The sequence below is a fragment of the Varanus komodoensis genome, unplaced genomic scaffold (genome assembly GCF_004798865.1).
Source record: "Varanus komodoensis strain SLA01 unplaced genomic scaffold, ASM479886v1 scaffold45, whole genome shotgun sequence".
Taxonomy (NCBI): Eukaryota; Metazoa; Chordata; class Lepidosauria; order Squamata; family Varanidae; genus Varanus; species Varanus komodoensis.
In genome coordinates, this window is record NW_025336011.1 from 6,341,543 (window position 1) to 6,360,718 (window position 19,176).

Consider the following 19,176-nt stretch of genomic DNA (forward strand, 5'->3'; position numbering starts at 1 on the left):
GCTAAAGTTGCAGTGGTTTATTCTGTGGCAGGCGCTATAACTTTTGGGTAGCTTTCGAACACTAACTCACTAAGTGTGTGTCTATGAAAGTTTCTGTATCCCATTCTGATTGTGCTTCTTTCTTGCCTCCCTGAAGACTAAGGGATTGCTACCCAATGAAGATTCCGTGTACCTTTCTGAATGTTCACCGAACCCTTGGACTGATCTGTTTATATGGGCTGTGCTGCTGAACCGTAGAGAGATGGCCATGTATTTTTGGGAAATGGTGCGCATGAGGATGATTTTTAATTATTTTTATTGTGAAATATCGGCAAAACAAAAGAGAGGGAAAGAAAACTTACAGCTATATGAATTTGAATGTATCAATCTGTGTGTGTGTGTGTATGTGTGTGTGAAAGAGAGAGAGAGAGAGAGAGGCAGGCTGTCACAACAATCAACCATGTGGAGTTACCATGATTTGCAGTTTTTTACCTTGCTGTGCCTGGCAGACAATCAGGCTCATGATGGTAACCCTCCCTCCCTCCCTCTCTTCCACTGCATGGGGAATGAGGCTGCTTTCCTTGACAGCCTCTGTTGTACAAACAGGGCTCACACCCTGAAGGGCACCAGAGAAGACAAGGTTGCCCCCACCTTCTGCTCCAGGGAAGGGTGCCTGAAAAGTGTGTGTGTGTGCATTTGTGCATAACAATATGGTTTTCTATGAACTATACATATACATATAAATGCAGATCAAATATCTATATAAGTATTCTTTTGCAAATGGCATATATATGTCACCCGTTCAAATATTTAAAATGTGGTTATGCCCTCAAGCAGGAGGTGAGAAACATTTATCTTTCTAATGTTGCAAAATCAGTCTCTTAGTTGTCAAAAGGATATGGAAAATCCAGTTGTGCTAATAGTTAATTCAAGAGGGCATGTACACTTGAGCACAAGAACTTAGGCTACTGGACAGAATAGAAATTAAAACAACAACAACAACAATAATAGTTAAAGTACAATGTTTATTGAAAAAGAGTCAATTATTGGGCATTGCTAAAATATATAGCAAAAAGAAACATTAGTTAGGTTCCACCTGCAGCAATTGGCCAACCTGGACAAACGCTTATTAAAGAGACTGAATACGGTAACCTGATATCCACAGGTGATTCAGATGTAGGGGTGGACACAGAAGCTGTGTATGTCTACCCTCTACACTTTGGATGGTCATTGTGGAAGACCTGGATTACATGGGCAGCCTCATACAGGGAGAACTAAAACACGGGTAGGCAACATGGAATCCTCTTGGTATCTTGGACTACAACTCCCATAATTCCTGACCACAAGCCATGCTGGCTGAGACAGATAGGAGTTGTAGTCCAAAGCATCTGGAAAGCACCATGCTGCCTACCTCTAAAAGTTTCCCAGACTTGAGTGAAACCAGGCCTGATACTCAGCCTGCTTTTGCCCATTTTTGGATTTGTGGAAGTCAGAACCGCTGATACGTATTTTTTTCTTCCTGATTCACTGTTGGCTGTGGGTTTGTTTGTGTTTTGAAGGGCTATTTCCTTGTCTTTGTCCCCACGGATCATTGTCCCTTACCTCACCATAGGCCCCTGATGCAGTGGCTGGGGCATTGGCGGCAGCACGGATGCTTAGAGAGCTTTCGCACCTGGAGACGGAGGCAGAGGAAGAGGCGGCCATGAAAGACCTGGCGATGCGCTTTGAGAATCTGGCCATAGGTGAGCAGGAAAAGAAATGGGAACTGCTTAGGAAGGGAAGGAGGGGCTCACTGTATGACTATGCATGACTATGAAACTAGCTACCTTGATTCTTCCTGAATTTGGACCAGAGGTACTTTGATTCTAGAGAAGTGTTTAGTTCACACAGTTTTTGCATACAGCCAAACATTTCCATTGTTTGGAATGCAGCACAGCCAGCCTTTTTGACTTTAATTCAGTGGTGCAGGTAGAGCTGAACCTTAGGGCCAAGGGCTTGGTCCCCACAGACCAGGTTTCAAGCCATCCAGAAAGTAGCAGGTGAGAGTAGCAGCTGCAAACAGGACAGGTATCAGTACCTAAGCTGGCACAGCATCAATATTTTTTTCCTTATTTTTAAACACATTTCTTAATTAAGTGTGAATAGCCAAGAATGTACATGGTCAGCAAAGCTCATTCTATTGTTTTTCTTTGTAAATAAAGGGAAGCACTTTTTAAATCAAATGCTGCTCATTCTCAAGTAAATATGCTTAGTATTAGGGCATCAGAATCACATTTTATGATGGTGAAATGCAGGACTTTACCTGCTTGGAATCTTTCCTTTTTAATCAGGGTTGACAAACACTTTTGTCTTGTTCTCTGTTCTAATTTATGAAGAATGTAGAAGCAGTGGAATGGAAAACATGGAATGAGGTTAGGGAGGAGATAAATGAGTGATTGCTGCACAGCTGAAATAATACATATGATCACGCAAAGGAGCATAAAACCATTTAAGGGCAGATTTTAAAGTTACCTGGGTGCATCATTGCCTTCATTGGCTTTATTTATTTATTTAAAACATTTCTATGCCGCCCCCATCGCAACAAAGCCTCGGGGCGGCTCACAACATTCATAAAAAGATACAATTAATAATTTAAAAACTGGTACCATCTCAGCTATATATATTAAAATCTATAAATACAATAATAATAAATTAACAGTTAAAATAACTTTTAAATAAAAAGGTCTTCGCCTGGCACCGAAAAGCAAATAATGACACGCTAGGCAGACCTCTCTGGCTTTCAGTCATAATCCATACATTCTCTTGCACTTTCGGAAAGAACCCAGATTTTGCACTCTGAATCTCTAAATTCAGAATATAGCATACAAATAGACTGCCCAAAGAGGGCCCCTTTGCCTGAATATTTTATAGGTGTACACCTATGCCATCATTTCTAGGTTATGTGACAAAAGCGTTTGGAATAAGGTGGTTTGCAGACAAAGTAGGGTCAGTCTTCCCCAGCCTGGTGCCTTCTAACTGGCTGAAGTACGCTGTGAGTTTTAGTCCAATATATCTGGAGGGAACCAGGTGAGGAAAGGATGCATTAAGGGAAAGGGTTGAATTAGAAAAAAAATGAAGCATGTCATTCTTCACAGAGGAGATCATGGGAAGAAGAAAGGGATCTTATCGGGCTAGTACACATCACAGGAAAAGGAGAGGCTATGCAAGAAAAGGCTCATAGCGAATTACAGAGACTGTATCATAAGTTTTGCTTCATCCTGGAGATTTCAGTCCAGATTTAGGCCCACTGTGGTTCAGCGTGTTGAAGTTGGACCGGCAGTCCCGCTTTCAAATCCCTGCTCAGCCACAGATTTATGGGCTATCTTTCGGCAATTCTCTGCCTACCTCTGTTCACCATCTGTGAAAATGGGTATAATGTATTGTTTTTGAAGTGGTAGTAAGGAGAAGAAGAAAGGTATTCTTACAAAAAGAGGGCTAGATCTTTAAGAATGCACTCTTAAGAACCTTTTAGAAAAACTTTTTTTAAAGTTTTCAGACTTTTAAGAATGCTATGTGAATAATGGATGTTATAAATGAGCGGTTTGGGGCATAGCAGGGGTTCCTGAACATCTAACTTATTATTAATTCCCAAATGTGTGTCTCTTCTCCAATCTTGCCCCATTCCCCAACTCCAGGTGTTTTTGGTGAATGTTATCGTAACAGCGAAATGCGATCCTACAAGCTGCTGATCCGTCGGTCCTACCTCTGGGGGGGAGCCACTGTCCTCCAGCTGGCCCACCAGGCGGATGCCCGCCTCTTTTTCGCCCATGATGGTGTGCAGGTATGGCCAGATGGAGTTCCATAATGCTCTGTTTCTGTGATACTTGCCCCTTGAGTATTCACAGGGTTGCCAAAACCGATTCTGAACAAGTCCTGTCTCTTTAAGAGAGGGTGCGGAACCTCAGGGCCAAGGGCCAAATCTGGCCTGGCTCCAATCCCTGTAAGTCCCTGCAGGGTTCTCTAGCTTGCATGCTCTCCATTGTCCCAACCCCCATTGTTTTGTGGTTTGTTTCTCGAAGTGGGTCTCCCCTTATCCACTTCAAGCAGCAGACTCGTTGCAAGATAGTCCTTTTCTTTCGGATTCACATCTAACAATCTATAGCCACAAGAAGACAAGTCTCTGTGCGTGAGCAAAGGGAATCCTTAGACCCAAACCAGAAACTACTTCCAAAACCCCTCCTTTTCAGTAACCCTGGGCCCCACCCCTCCAGGTCTGCACCTCTGAAGAAGGGCTGGTCTTCTAGATCTATGCAAACCCTTTTAGCCCAAGCCACATCATGGGGCCAAGGACTGGACTGGGCTCATCCCCCTCCTTTCCCTTGTCCCCTCCCTGCACTTCTAGACCCTGTCTGTTCTCATGGTCTCCTGAGCATCCAGAGACATTGGCCAGCTGTCAAAGACCTCATCTGAACAGTCATTGGCATCCTGACCCTGGGAAGCATGCCAAGGATAGCTGCCTCTTTCATTCCCAATGGTTTCCCAGTTTTTGCACAATTCCAACTCACCATTCAAAAGACTGAAATTGAAATTGCTTTCCTAAGGCTTAGTTACTGGCAGCAAGAGCTTTAAGCTGCAATAGTTTCTTTTGTATTTTGGGTCCCACCTTGTTTTCCTTTGGCACTGGAATGCAGCCTGGGAGAACTTCTCTGAAATTGAATTTGGCCCTTGGACTAAAAGATAAAAGTAGGTTCTACACACCTACTTTGAGAGCTAGGAGGGACGTAATATTCAGCAGGAACAACAGCTACACTACAGGTGGACAGGCTGTGACTGTGGAGTATCTTCCTGATTTAGAGCTTTTATATTTTAATAATAAAAGTATCCTGTTAATTTAGTTTTTGCCCATTTAAGACTTACGAGGCAAGCATCTGTTAGGATGATACCTTTGTTAGGCCACCAAAACAACAACTGACTTAGAAAAAAAGGTGAATAAAGGAATATATGATAGAGGTGTACAAAATTACGCATGAAGTTCATGCAGGAAGTTCATAGGAAGAAAATTTTCTCCCTCTTTCATAATACAGGAATTTAAAGTTCTTCCAAGAAGCTGTGGGAGATGCAGGAAAGGTAAAAGGAAGTAGTAATGGCCACTAATTTAGACTGGGAAAAATATGGAGGAGAAAGCTTGCAATGGTTATAGTCCTTGTGGCTATACGTCACCCCCAGTATCAGAGATAATATGCATTTATGTCTTTGTACGCACATTACTGGGAAACATGGATGGGAAGATGCTGTTAAACTCATAGTTCTGCTTTTGGGACCTTGTAGGCAGCTGGCTGGCCCCTCTGTGTACAGAATGCTGGACTAGGTCTGATCCAGCACAGCTCTGTTTATATTCTTACGGCCTTATTTTGGGTGGGCTTATTATAGGACTCTTGCCTTCACTTTGTTTGTGGAATGTTTCCTATGCACCTTTGCTTCTCAAAGGGGAAGATTCATCATCCTGCAGGGAACATATGATCCTGCATGTTCATGTTTCAGCTCAACCAGAGGAGGGGAATGGAGAGAGGGGCTGGGAGACCACATCCTGTGCAGAAACGTTGAGGAAGCTGGTTATGCCTAGTCTGGGGAGAAGGCTAAAAGGCAGCATGAAAGCCATCTTCAAATATTTTGAAGGGCTGTCTGTCACCTAGATCTGGAGCAACCTTGCCTTCTGTTACTTCAAAGCAGGGCTTGACAAGCTGGTGTCCTCCAAATGTTAGACTGCAGTTCCCATCAGCCCCAGCTAGCATGGCCAATAGGCAGAGATTATGAAATTTTAAAAACAAACAGGCTAAAATTACAAGGAAGGGGATTTTGAAGATCTACATGAGGAAGAACTTCTTGAGTTCATGAGCTCCTCAACAGTGAAACCGACTGCTTTTGGATTTGGTGGACTCTCCTTCACTTAGAAGATTCGTACTGGAAGAAAGAAATAATAATGAGAAGGAGAAAAATAGTTAAAGGTCCCAAACTCTTCTTGTACTGACTCTCTCCTGTGCCTCTCCTGCTTCCCACAGTCCCTGCTGACCCAGAATTGGTGGGGAGAGATGCACCGAAGCACTCCTGTCTGGAAGCTCCTGCTTACATTCTTCTGCCCGCCTCTCATCTTCACCAAGCTCATCACATTCAGGTGAGTGCTTGTGGGCCATGAGCTGCTTCATTAGCGCTTAGGCAGCCACACTGGGAAGGGTGGTGGGAGGGACGTGTGCTTTGGTGTCTTCCTACTGGCTTGCCTATTTGGAAGCAGCTATTGGTGAACATCAGCACCAACTAGTGTGACTTCTTTGCATGGCCATGCACGGAGTCCCCTTTGCTCCACAGCACCAGCAGTCACTACAAGAGGCTTTCCAGTACTGAATCTGCTCTTCCAGGGAACATTCTGTGATTTCACACCCTGCTCTCTCAGGCCCAGTTTAGCTAGACAGCCTTGACACATGTGTGAAAAAAAGAAAAGAAAGGAAAACTCAGCATAATGTTTGAATAGGGGGAAATGGTTGTGCTCTTGGAAAGGGATGTAGGCAGCAGGGACAGAAGAATAGTCAGGGCTGGAGCTGCAATGGGGGTAGTTTGAAGGAGCCTGGATCCTTAGGGGACAAACTTTAGGGATTAAAGGGCACACTCCCATATGGGTGAGTGATGGGTGGGGGGGCTGCATACTGCTGGTGGTGTTTTCAGAAGGCATTTGAAAGAAGTCACATTTCCTGCTTCCTGAACTGCCTGGGGGCATTTTTTTTCTACAGGGTAGCTGCTACTACTGAGAAGACCCACTGTCAGGGTATTACACTCTGATAATTTTGGAATGACCATTAAGGCCTCCCCTGATGATTCTGAGGGTCAGTTGAGTGTGTATATAAAAGGGAAGATATTTTTTTAAACACACACACAAGAAAACATTAACACGTCCCTTCTTCCATCCCATCAGAAGGAATGTTCCTGACTAGGGTGTCCAGAAAGTACATTGGAGTTGGTATAGTCCAACTCTGAATAGTCTGAGAACCACTGAGACTAAAAGTCATTTTCTTGAATTGGTCTACTAAAATTAAGATAGCTTGGTGGAGGCCAGAGTAAAGTTTTGTTGTGTACAGTGTTCGTCTAAGTCAAGTGCCATTTATTATAATGAGTCTACTCTAAGCTGAATTATCATTGGCTATAAACCATGAATAAAGAAGTATATGCAAGTTCAGAGCTGCCTTGCTCCTCGATTCAGTGTCCACCACCCTCCTTGACACAGGATTGACTGGTAGACCTTGGAGTTTTAGTGAAAAAAGCAGATCTTCAGAGGATGCTTGGCACAGAGCTATTTTGTCTGAAAATTAGGAAATGCGCTTCTTCTTTCAGAATTAGTTTTGGCCTGTATGTACATTTACGTAAATCAAATTGAGGAATCCATTGACTAAGGCTCATGCTAACAAATGGACTAAGATTTATTAAATTGTGAGGGGTGTTCACCCTTCTCCTTTCCACTCTCTCCCCTCTCCTAGCAATTTGGAATCCTCTTCTTCCACATCTCGCCAGTTCTGGTTACGACGGTGGCATCAGTTCTGGGTGGCGCCTGTGACTGCATTTCTGGGTAATGTGGTGATGTACCTGCTGTTCCTCTTCCTCTTCTCCTACGTCCTGCTTCTGGATTTCGACCCCCCTCCTCCCAAAGGCCCATCCGGCTCAGAGATCGCTTTGTACATCTGGGTCTTCACACTGGTCTGCGAGGAGGTGCGCCAGGGCTGCTTCGTGGGCTCCCAACCCCTGCCACAGAGGGTGCGCCACTACTTCTTGGACACCTGGAACCAGCTTGATATCACAGCCCTGCTGCTCTTCATGCTTGGGGTGGCCTGCAGGTGAGCGCATATCCTTGGCTGGGGGTTGTGGTGGAGGCCAGGATGTTTCCAAAAGGTTTTAGCCCTCCACTATCTTCTGCATCTGACCAGTGGCTGTAGCCCTTTCCAGGTCAGTGGGCACCGTTGAAGTTTTGAGATACTGCCATGAGCACTCACATAAAGTGGCTGCCACAGAGGCAGCTTGTCCGTTCATACAGTGGCTGCCACAGTGGGAATGGCTGCCACGATGCACTAATTTCTCAGACAGCAAACTTGTGGAACTAAAAGAAAAATAACTTGCCCAAGGCCCTAAGTACATGGCAAAAGCTAGGTCAAAGCTATCAATTTTAAGAGCCCCAAATAGGACAGATTATTTTAGATTTATATCCCACTTTATTCTTACACTGAACTCAGAGAGGCTTACATCATTCTCCTGTTCTCAATCTTATCTGCACACCAACAGCCCTGTGAGGTAGGTTGGGCTGAGAGTCTGTGACTGGCCCAAAGTCACCCAGTTGGCTCCATGGCTGAGCGGGGACTAGAACCCAGATCGTCTGAGTCCCCGTCCCATGCTCTTAACCACTACACCACATTGACAATGGAAGGGCACACCTTCTCTTTCCAACATACAGTCTCCAAAATCTTAAGAAGTGAAATTAGGAAGGAAGGAAGCTTGCTGAGCACTCAATGGTATGTGCATGGTGCGGATAAGTTGGCAGCATAGGCACCACTTTGGAGTCCCCAAACTACATAAACAGGAAAAGAGCACTGTGTGGCTCTCGAAAGACTGTACCATGTTAAGCTTCAAAGGGGGAGGAAGAGGAATCACATATTTGACTGTGATGCTGAACAAAAAAGCACTCCCTGTACATAGGAAGCAGATAAACCTGGGAGAAAGGTAGCCTAGCTTAGAATCCTTTGCCCTGATACGAGTATATTAGATTTCTACATGTAGAGTGTTTTGACATGGGGAAATATTCAAAGCTATCTTGCACCTGCAAGTAGTACATTCCAACAACAGGTTTAGGAGACATTATGCTGGGAAATGCTGGGAAAAGTTAATCCTCCAACAGACTTTAGTCCTAGTCTCTTTCCACTTGTGGGTAGTGCCACCTACTGGCCATAGAAGAAATTACTCTATTTGGGGCACTTTAGTGCTACCCCTTTAACTGTGAAGTGCCTTAAATGACATTGTAATGGGTGGGATTGATGCCTCTGGACAAGTGAAATGTGTTTGCATTGCAGGGAAATACTGTAATATACAGAATGAGTGACCTTCTTTCCTTGTTCTCTTGCCCCACTCTATGCCTCACAGGCTGTTTCCACAATCATATGAATCTGGACGCACCATCCTTTGCCTCGATTTCATGATTTTCACCCTTCGTCTCATCCACATCTTTGCCGTCAACAAGCAGCTGGGTCCTAAGATGATTATTGTTGGCAGGATGGTGAGAGGCAATATTTGTGGGGCTCATGGAGTGGATGTGCTAAAAGTTGGGGCTTTGCGTGTTAGGAGATCCTTGATTCAAGAATACACAGTGGATGACTCAGGGATTTTAGGTCAAACTGCAGATGGGTGCATAATGAATGTACAAAGAGCTACTGAATATACATACATGCATGCAGATATACATACATATATACGGAGGGGGTGAGAGAAAGAGTGCAAGAAATATGAAAGTGAAAGCAAGTGTGTAGGAGTTAGCAAAAGAAGTTGGGCCACATACTCCTTTTTGGTTACTGTTACTTTTTGTTATTAATAATAACATTTTTCACATATTTATGTTGCAAAAATTGCTTTTTCATGTTGGTTTCCTTTTCTTCATTCAGTTAACCAATGGAACAAATTCCCTTAATTCACAGGCCATATCCACATCCAGCCCCTTTGCTTTGCTTCTTCCTGCTAGTGTAAGCACTAAACCAACCAGGGATCATTTGTTTAGCTTGTTGTCCATACTGTACCAAAAACAGGCCAGGATTGTAAACCAAGAACAAACCCTGGTTGCCAGTCCTCACTTTTAAAAGTGGCCACAAGCCACAATCACCAGTTCATATGTTAGCAGTCAACTTCACACAAAGGAGTAAAGAGTGAACAAACTGGATGTACTAGCATGTGGCTTATTCACAATTAGCCAAGATTCTCATGAACTCTAGCTTGTCATTGTGATGATAAATTAAAATTGAATCATGTTAGTAGAATGTCTGTAATGTTAAAATACATGTGTGCTCCTTAGCTCCTTTCGCTGTGCATGCCTGGGGCAAGGACAGAGGCAGGCGTCTTTCCATATGTCCAAACACTCACATTTGTTTTCTCCTTCATCTCACTCTAGATGAAGGATGTCTTCCACTTTCTCTTCTTCCTCGGAGTATGGCTGGTGGCCTACGGGGTCACCACAGAGGGTCTGCTAGTTCCACATGACCGACGTCTCCCTTGGATCTTCCGGCGTGTCTTCTACCGGCCCTACTTGCAAATCTTCGGACAGATCCCGCTTGACGAGATTGATGGTGGCTATTCTTTGGGGACAGGGTCTCTTCCATGTTCACAATCAGTTCGGGCTGTCCTGCCTCAAAAGGGAATTCTGTTGCATTGGAAAGGGGCCCACAAAAACTATTGGCCAACTGTTTGTTTGTTTGTTTCTTCACTTCTGGAGGAGAAGGGAGGGATGGCTGAATTTCTGTGCTAGGTGCTGAGGAAGACAGAGTGTTTCGTTGCTCCTCTGGAAGCTTGCTCAGTTTTCTTGCACAGAATTTCATGCATGCATTGGATCAATGCTTAAATATAAGGCTGAGATAGTGTAGCAAAGAAAAGGAAATAGAAGAAGGCAATCAAAATGTTTAAAGCAAGGAAGAACGTTCCTATGAGGGGCTTTTTATTTCAGAATAAAAGAGAGATGGTTACAGTGTGAGACATAATGTACTCCATGCTGTTCGTCCTGTTATAAATCTCTGTCAGCAGAAGTTTATAAATGATGAATAGCAGGGGAAGAGTCAACACTGATTTTTTTCAGTACAGTTGAACTCAGGAACACCCAATTAAATAATCAGAAGTAAACCTAGGACGGCCCAAGACTGCTGTCCTCAAAATGAGTTAGATTACAGCTCCCATCATCTGGAATGTACCAGGCTGGGGTAGGCTGGCCCAGAGGAAGCCCTTTACCATACAGTTGGTAATTAATTTGTGGAATTCATGACCATGTGGTGTGGTCCTAGCTCCTAGTTTAGATGGCTTTAAAATGGGATGAGACAAACGCCATTAGTAATCCTAGCTCAAGGGAATCTCCAGATCTAGAGCCAGTGTACCTCAACATCAAATACTGGAGAGACAAACAAGAGGATAGGGGCCACCATTGTTATGTCTGGCTTGCATCTCCCCAAAAGCATCAGGAGGACAACTAGTCTGACCCCTTATGTTCATAGGTTTTATTTAAGACCATGCTTCCCAGCCTAGATCCCTCCAAATGTTTCAGACTATAACTCCTCTTAGCTCCAACCGATAAAGCTAAAGGTTATGATTAGGGATGTACAAATGGTGAAAACTAACTTGTGTCTATCAGATTGTGAGCTACTTTTTTGTTTGTTTCCACAAATGTACACATGGATTTCAGTGTCTTTTCCCAGAAGTGCACATTTCTGAAAACAATGCATTTTTGCCCATTAATTAAAGCATGTCTGTGCATATTTTTTTCCAAAGACCACACTTTTTCATGTGAATTTTTCAAATGCATGCATTTTCAAATGGCATTTTCTTTGGTCTATGAATCACATTGTGAATTTGGAAATGTACAGACCTGGACCACAGATGGCCTTTAAGTCCATATCTGAGTCCAGGAAGTGCAAGCTGGATAAACTGTGGTCTGCAACAAAGAGAAATTACTATCTCACACATCCCCTGTTAGGAAACATCTAGAACAACTCCGGTTGCCTGTTGCAGACACTACTTAGGTAGGGAAGGTCATTTGTGTTCTGAATGTGGCAGCTCTGGTACTAGACAATGGATGGATGGATGGATGGAATGGTCTACTTTATACAGAGTCAAGCCATTGGTGCATCTAACTGTCTACACCTAACTGGCAGTGGCTCTCTATGTGCCAGTCCTAACTGGAGATGCCATAATGTGAACCTGGGGCCTTCTGCATGGAGAGCATATACTCTGTAGCTGAGCCAGAGTCCTCTCATTTAGGCAGGTCTCTTTGAAGGCTGTAGAGTGCTGTGCTCTAAGGATGGTCATCTCGTCTTTCCTTCTGACCTCAGCTGCTCTGATTAGCGCATCAAACTGTACCTATGACCCTGTGGCCATCTTGATGGAGAACGCGAATCCCTGCACCAACACCTACGCCAACTGGCTCGTGCTCATTCTCCTTGTGATCTTTCTACTCATAGCGAACATTCTGCTCCTCAACTTGCTTATCGCCATGTTCAGGTAACACTGTTGGGAGTTCCCACATCTCTTACGAGTGTGTGTGTGGTGGAGGCGGGGGGAGTGCACAAAAACTGGGGAATCACCACTGAGTGGTTGGGGAAAGGGGGGTGTCCAGGGAAAGAGGTTGTGGCCATCATGGAGACCCAAATAATTGAAATTTCAGGCAGGCCAGATTTGCCTTATGGGCCTGCAGTTCAACAACCCTGCAGGAGACAAAGTCATACTCCTGATTGCGTATAATGCTTTTTGTGCTTCATATGAATATGGTGAATATGCAGTTGATTGCAGAAGAAAACATATTTTAGACCAATCTGAGGACAAATAGTTTGCAATATATTTTACGTAAGCGCTGTATTTCTCTGTTGGATCAAGTCCTGGGGGAAGCCACTTTTCCGCTTTGCAGAAAAAGCTGTATTTGCATAGCACTGGCTGACTGACCTGCACTTGCCCGCAGTTCTTGGAGCAGGGCTGTGCAGAGCACTGACTGGCCAGCCCTTCTATAAATCACAGAGCCACCTCCGAGCCTGCTTAGGCCAGATTTCTAAATGTGAAAAAAATGCAACTTGAAAAATGAAAAGGAAGAGAGTGTTGTGAACCGCTCTCCCCCTCATCCCACCACCTTGCATCTTCTTTCCAAGCAGATCAAGACAAGAGACTTCTAACTACAGACTTTATTATGGTAATAGGCTGGCTTTGTGAAACTGCAGGAGTACCGTGCAGAGGTTGTTAGCAAATGTCACTCTGTCTAATTAATGAGACAGCTACTTCTTCAAGTCAAGAAGTTGGTTCCAAGCTGAACTGCCCTGCTCCTTTCCCAACCAAACTCCACCCTGAGGGAGGTCCCTGCCACTTGTCTAGCATTCCCACCATCTGGCCTTCACTCACTTGGCCAGCTCACTCTAGAGGGCATCAGACCATGGGATGTAGTAAATTGCATCTTTCCCACTCTGGCCCTGCCTGTTCAGTGGTGTCTCTCCCTGTAGCAGATGTGGTCTGGCTCTCACCCGCCTCTTGGCTTATCTCAGGGCTTCTTGGCCTTGGTGCTTCAACCAAGCATTCCAACCCCTCCTCCTCTGCCAGTTGCTAGGTATAGTTGGAGGTAACCAACTTGGAATGTTGTGTATGTGTGTGCGCGCACGCATGTGTACTGGAGCAAAATGGAACTGGAGCTTGCGCTGCAGCAACCTCTGCCTGCTCTCTGCTCTTTTTTCATGTTCCCCTGTGCCTGGATTACAGTTGTGTAAGATGTTTCTCCCCCACTCCAACAGTTACACATTCTCCAAGGTGCAAGGCAATAGTGACATCTATTGGAAATCCCAGCGCTACAACTTGATCCTGGAGTACCACAGCCGTCCCGCTCTGGCCCCGCCCTTCATCCTAATCAGCCACCTCCACCTTTTCTTCAAGCGTCACATCCGCAAGGTTCAGTCATCCAAGGGATGCCACTTCTGTGAGTGCTGTGAGGACATTATGGGAAATCTCCTAGCTGTCTTTTCTCTTCTGTCGCTACCCCTTTCCATCCTTCTCTGCGTTCTCACAACAATGTGATCCTGGCATAGACATGCCTCTCCCACACACGCTCCTCAAGAGCAAGAACATCCATGCTCATGACATACCAGTCCCCTGAATATGGAGGCTTCACAAAGTCACCAGAACACAAAAAAGGAACGCCCCAATTTTGAGAAATGGTAGGTGAGGTGGTGGAGAGGGAGGAGGAGGAGGCCTCCAGCCACAGAGAAATGCTTTGTTGAGTCCAGCATGCTTTGAACACCTTCAGGGGTACTTCAGTATGAGCAGTTCTCGTAGAAGTGGCCCTGACATAAATGTGCAGACCTCAGCTGCTTAAGAACGCAATCTTATTTATTTATCATGTTTGTTTGTTTTGTTACATTAACACACGGCCAAAGTAACAAATGCCCTCAGGACTGTTTGCAATCATAAACCTCCAAAAGAACAATAAATTAACAGAACAACATAAACAAAACAAAACAATGAAATTATCAAACTATTTCAACATATTAAAGATCCTGCTGTAAAGTTAATCATGAAGGCATCAGAGTAAACACCTGCTGGAAGAAGGTCTCTGCTTGGCAACTAAATATAGGCCAGCAGGATCTCCCTAGGGAGGGCATCCCACAGATGAGGTGCTGCTACAAGGAAGGCTCTTTCCCTGGTAAACCCCCATCGCACCAGTTTGGATAGCGGCATGTGAACTCAGAAGGAAGCCCAGCTGGGGTCAGTCAGTGGAGCTCACTTTTGTTAAGTGGGCATCACGTTCCAGCTTTCATCTCCAGTTCCACAGTATAAGCAGTGTGGTGGTCATGGGCACCAATTGCCCTCCAATGTCTTTCTGGGCACTGCTGTTGCCATGAATGTCTGTGAGCCACTTGGTGGGGCACAGAAGCATTCTTAGGAGATTACGATGGGCTGGTGCGGGGGGGGGGGGGTGGCGGCAGCCATTTTGTGGTGTTGGCTGTTCATGGCAAAGGACCTACCTAGCTCTGAGGCAGCTCTGCGTCAGAATACTTTGCAGCAGAACCATTGGCCAAAGGCTGGAACTGCTCATACTGAAGTACCCCTGAAGATGTTCAAAGCATGCTGGACTCAACAAAGCATTTCTCTGTGGCTGGAGGCTCCTTCCTCCTCCCTCTCCACCACCTCTCCTACCATTTCTCAAAATTGGGGTGTTCCTTTTTTGTGTTCTGGTGGCTTTGTGAAGCCTCCATATTCAGGGGAGTGGTATGTCATGAGCATGGATGTTCTTGCTCTTGAGGAGCGTGCGTGGCAGAGGCAAAGTGTCCCTGTGTCCGGTTGGTGGGCTTCCCAGTGGTGCAGTGGATTAAGTGCTCTGAGGGCCTGGATAGACTCTTGGTAGGATCTAGGAGGCTGCTCTTACGTTTTAGCTCTGGCAGTTAGAGCCTAAATTACTCAGAAGTGTTGCATTCCAAGCAAATTCTGAAAGCTCTGAAACATATTCAAATTCTATACTACATCTTCCTGAAGTTTGCTTGAAACCCCATTGGAAGAACTGTGCTCAATATTTGATCAGGTTTCCTGAACCAGTTGACCTTCCTGAACCCATTGATGACCTACAGTTCCCACCATCCTTGGCTACAGGCTGGGGATGATGGAAATTGTTCAACACAACCTCTGAAGGGCAATCCCTTGAGAAAGGCTGCTCTAAACTGTTTCTGTGTTTAAAAGTTTAATACCTAATTAAGGGTGGATTCAGTTTGCAAATCATTCAAAATGCCCCATCCTGAACATGCAGCTTTCTCAACATGCACACCTGTTGAACCACCCCTGCTTTTGTCTATGGGGGAAACTTGCATCATTTTGGAATTTGTGTGACTCTGGGAATTGCTTACATACTTTATGTTCAATAGGTGTTTGTTTTGTACAATTTTCCTATTTGCACAAAATGAACAGCAAGGAGAGTTAAGCAGTAAGCTGGTGTTCAGAGAATCCTGGTGAACTTAACCAACACCTCTTCACCTGTCTCTGTTCTCAGTTCACACCCTTCTCACATGGTCTTTCCCCTTCTCCCTTTCACCCTGTATCTAATTATGTTTTGGGCAGTGCTGGAACTGAGTGAGGCTGAGGATGGACATCTGCTCACGTGGGAATCAGTGCAGAAAGAAAACTACTTAGTTGTTCAAGCCCGGCAGAAACGTGACCTGGACACAGAGCGGCTCCGGCGAACCTCCCAAAAGTGAGGATTAGGGAGGGCAGGCTGGGGATTAAGGAGAACTGAAAGGAAAGCATGGACAGGTTGCAATTAGAGATGATCCATTTTTAAACAAACTTTTAACAAAATCTATCAATTTAAAAAGATAATGTATTTATATAAAGTTAATACAAATTCAAATCATATAGAACAAAGTTAGAATTTTGAATCTTTCCTTGAAATAAGTAAAATTATACAAATCTGCATAAAATTATGTAACTTAAAATTGTGAAATCTTCCCCACATGGCACAACATTTTCTTTGGAGAATTTCTCATAACATCAGTTATTGTAGATGGAGAATAATGTCTATCTTGCTCACAAAATGATAGATTTTCTGTCTTTTTATTCAGAACCCAGTTCTGTTCTGTTTCTGTAGTAATCTGTGCTCTTTAAAAATCCTCATGAGAATTTGTATTTACATATCATATTTTGAACTATTTCCCCAAAATATGCATCTGTAAATAACTTTTTATCTGAAAGTATTATTTCTTAATATACTTTGTCCTAAAATTTTGAATTTCAAACTTTATGTGTGGATGCTAATGTTAAGTGTTATTATTATTTTGTGGTTTCATGGATTCTGTGCAATTTTTTCTCCATTCCAAAAATGCCTCTCATAAGACATAGTTATCTAAGGTAGGTTAGGCTGAGAGTCAGGAACTGACTCAAAATCACCCAGTGAGCTTCATGGCCTAGTGGGGATGAGAACCCAGCACCTCCAGAGTCCCAGGCCAAGATGCTAACCACTACACCACTCTGGTTCCTGAAATTCGTTGGCGATTTGGCCATGTCATATTTGTCTTCAAGCCATCCACCACTGGAATGTGGCCTCTGAGAATTTCTCAGAAATGGAATCTGGCCCTTATGCCAAAAGATGTTGAATATCAGTTTCATGATTCTTTTCCTAGTGAAGGAGAACATGGGAATAGAAGCTAGGCATCCACCAGAGGGGTGGAAGGGTGGCTTCTGGAAGGGTGCAAGGCAGCATCTCTCCTGTAACTACCTCACCTCTCTGACCTGCAGAGTCGATCAGGTTTTGAAGCAGCTTTCTGAGATCAAGGAATCAGAACGGCGCCTGAGAACCCTAGAGACACAGGTATGAAAAACGGTATGATGGGGTTGGCCAGGGCAGGGAGGGAGTTTTTGGGGGATGCTGGAGATGAAGGCATCCAGAATGGCACCAGCTGGAGGATGGGGAGCTGCAGCACAGTCTATGGGCTGTGTAAGATAGAAGGGAGTGTGGGAGATCTGCACTTCTATTGAAACATAAAAGGGCATCTCTTCAAAATGTCCCTCCTGCCAGAGACAGCAACGCCTCCTAATTTCTTCTCCATTTACTTCCACAAGATGGAGTACTGCACCAAGGCCCTAACTTGGATGGTTGATGTCTTGGCCCAGAGTGATGTGGCCAAAGGGAGGCAGGCTCCTCCCTTTCAGAAAAAAGGTGAGTAGATGGGTGGACCCCAGAAATTTTAAGGACATGTACCACTGGCTGAATGTGTGACCAGTGATCCTGGTGTACCAGGAGGGGTGGAATCTCTTTCAGCCCAAGTGTCAAATTCAATTCCGGAAAAGCTCTTGTGGGCCATATTCCAGTGGCAGATGGGGCCAAAGGAAAAGGGGTGAGGCTTCAATTTAGATTAAACTGGTAATGGTGCCCTAGGAGATACATGTCAGGTCTTTTAGAATAGGGAAATTATGCAAAAGTTCGGAACCACCCCATCATTGGCAATTGAGGGAAAGGGGTAAGGGCAGGAGAAGGGTGTTTGGCTCTCTGGGACACCCCAGGTAAGCCGAATTTGGCTCACTGGCTTGATGTTCAACGCTTCTGCAAGATGCAATGTCATCTGTGTGGATCACCCTGCATGCATGGCTGCCAGTACTTCAAGAGCCTGTGCTTGTATATATATGAGTCAATTTGGCTGTTTTGCAGACTTCTCCATAAATTAGCCTGTAGTCTGGATAAGACAAATAGCTTGGGTTTTAGTCATGGAAGAAAGCCCCATAAACCACTGTAGACACCCTGTTCTCCTTCAGAATTGTGTGTCTGTCATGCTTCCCCAACCATACCCTCTTCTTACTCCCTCCTCAACAAAGTTGATTTTGAGTTGGAGACAAATATAGTGGAGGCGGTTTTATCTCATTCAGACTTTTTTCCCCCCTATTCTGCGGTGAACTCTGACAATCCCTGCAAGTTTCCACATATTTTCAGTTTGGTTTCAATTAAACTGGGGAAAGTGGGCTGCACTGGTGGCCTATTGGTTAGAACTCCTGATATCAGCAACACAGCTTTCCATCAGCCCGACCTGCAGAGGAGTTTCACTAGCTGAAGAGAATAATAGCAGGAGGAACCATGTGCCTATCTGCCTTCCACAATCCTCCCCTGACCGCTACAGAACTCAACCACCTTCATCCTTAGCCATCCCCTCTCTCTGCTGCAAGCTCACTTCTGAGGGCCAACCAAATCAGCCAGAGGGATGACCATTCTGATGATGCCAGCAGATGGGATCGGGGTGGGATTTATATTTGCTCTAGGAGGAAACATCCCTCAAAGTCTGGTCTCTAACTCACTTTTGGCCTACCTACTAAGCCAAGGGTTGGCAAGTTGAAGCCTTCCAGCTATTGTTCTCCTACAACTCCCATCAGCCCTCCTCAGCATAGCCCATGATGAGACATGATGGGAGTTGCAGGCCATTAATATCGGGAGGGCCATTCCTGTGCTAAAGGTACACTTGGGATGCAGTGCTCCTTGGTGGATCATTCTGCTCCCATGGTTGAAAGTTCTCATTCCATTCTGTCCCTTCTTTCCCTGCAGACTGAATTTCTCCATGGAACCACAAGAAGAACTGGCAGTATCTGAAGAGAGGTATGCTGCTTGTGTTACCTGCCACTCTTCAGACCCCAGGCATGTCTCATTGCCCAAGAACTGGGGGAATTCAGCAAAGCCTAGTTTATCAGAGGCCTTGTCACAGGTTTTGAGGGGTGTACTTACGAGTCCATGATGTCCCTATCAATTAGAATGGGGGAACAACCCAGAATACCCACACACTTGAAAACCAGCTCTCTACACACAAGGTATGTGTAGAGCTATGGGAACTAAGGGACCATTCTGTGAATCTTGAATTTCTGCTATTGTTGGACCATTCTGCACTTCTTACACTCGCAATGAACAAGGCATCTAACCAGAAGATTGTGGAAAGGTTGTTGATTCAA

At 44.7% G+C, this 19,176-nt stretch overlaps 1 protein-coding gene across 1 annotated transcript in view; it reads left to right on the forward strand.

Annotated features, from left to right (window-relative positions):
• The window catches only part of TRPM4 (transient receptor potential cation channel subfamily M member 4), a 35,881-nt gene extending 17,098 nt beyond the window's left edge, over positions 1 to 18,783 (forward strand). Inside the window, exons 12-24 of the mRNA XM_044444521.1 lie at positions 137 to 265; positions 1,592 to 1,721; positions 3,654 to 3,799; positions 6,018 to 6,130; positions 7,482 to 7,835; positions 9,130 to 9,262; positions 10,145 to 10,319; positions 12,066 to 12,234; positions 13,503 to 13,684; positions 15,814 to 15,946; positions 16,987 to 17,059; positions 17,311 to 17,407; positions 18,779 to 18,783. Of these exons, the coding sequence (XP_044300456.1) occupies positions 137 to 265; positions 1,592 to 1,721; positions 3,654 to 3,799; positions 6,018 to 6,130; positions 7,482 to 7,835; positions 9,130 to 9,262; positions 10,145 to 10,319; positions 12,066 to 12,234; positions 13,503 to 13,684; positions 15,814 to 15,946; positions 16,987 to 17,059; positions 17,311 to 17,407; positions 18,779 to 18,783 (1,839 nt within the window). The remainder of the gene's footprint in view (positions 1 to 136; positions 266 to 1,591; positions 1,722 to 3,653; positions 3,800 to 6,017; positions 6,131 to 7,481; positions 7,836 to 9,129; positions 9,263 to 10,144; positions 10,320 to 12,065; positions 12,235 to 13,502; positions 13,685 to 15,813; positions 15,947 to 16,986; positions 17,060 to 17,310; positions 17,408 to 18,778) is intronic.
• Positions 18,784 to 19,176: the final 393 nt, after the last annotated feature.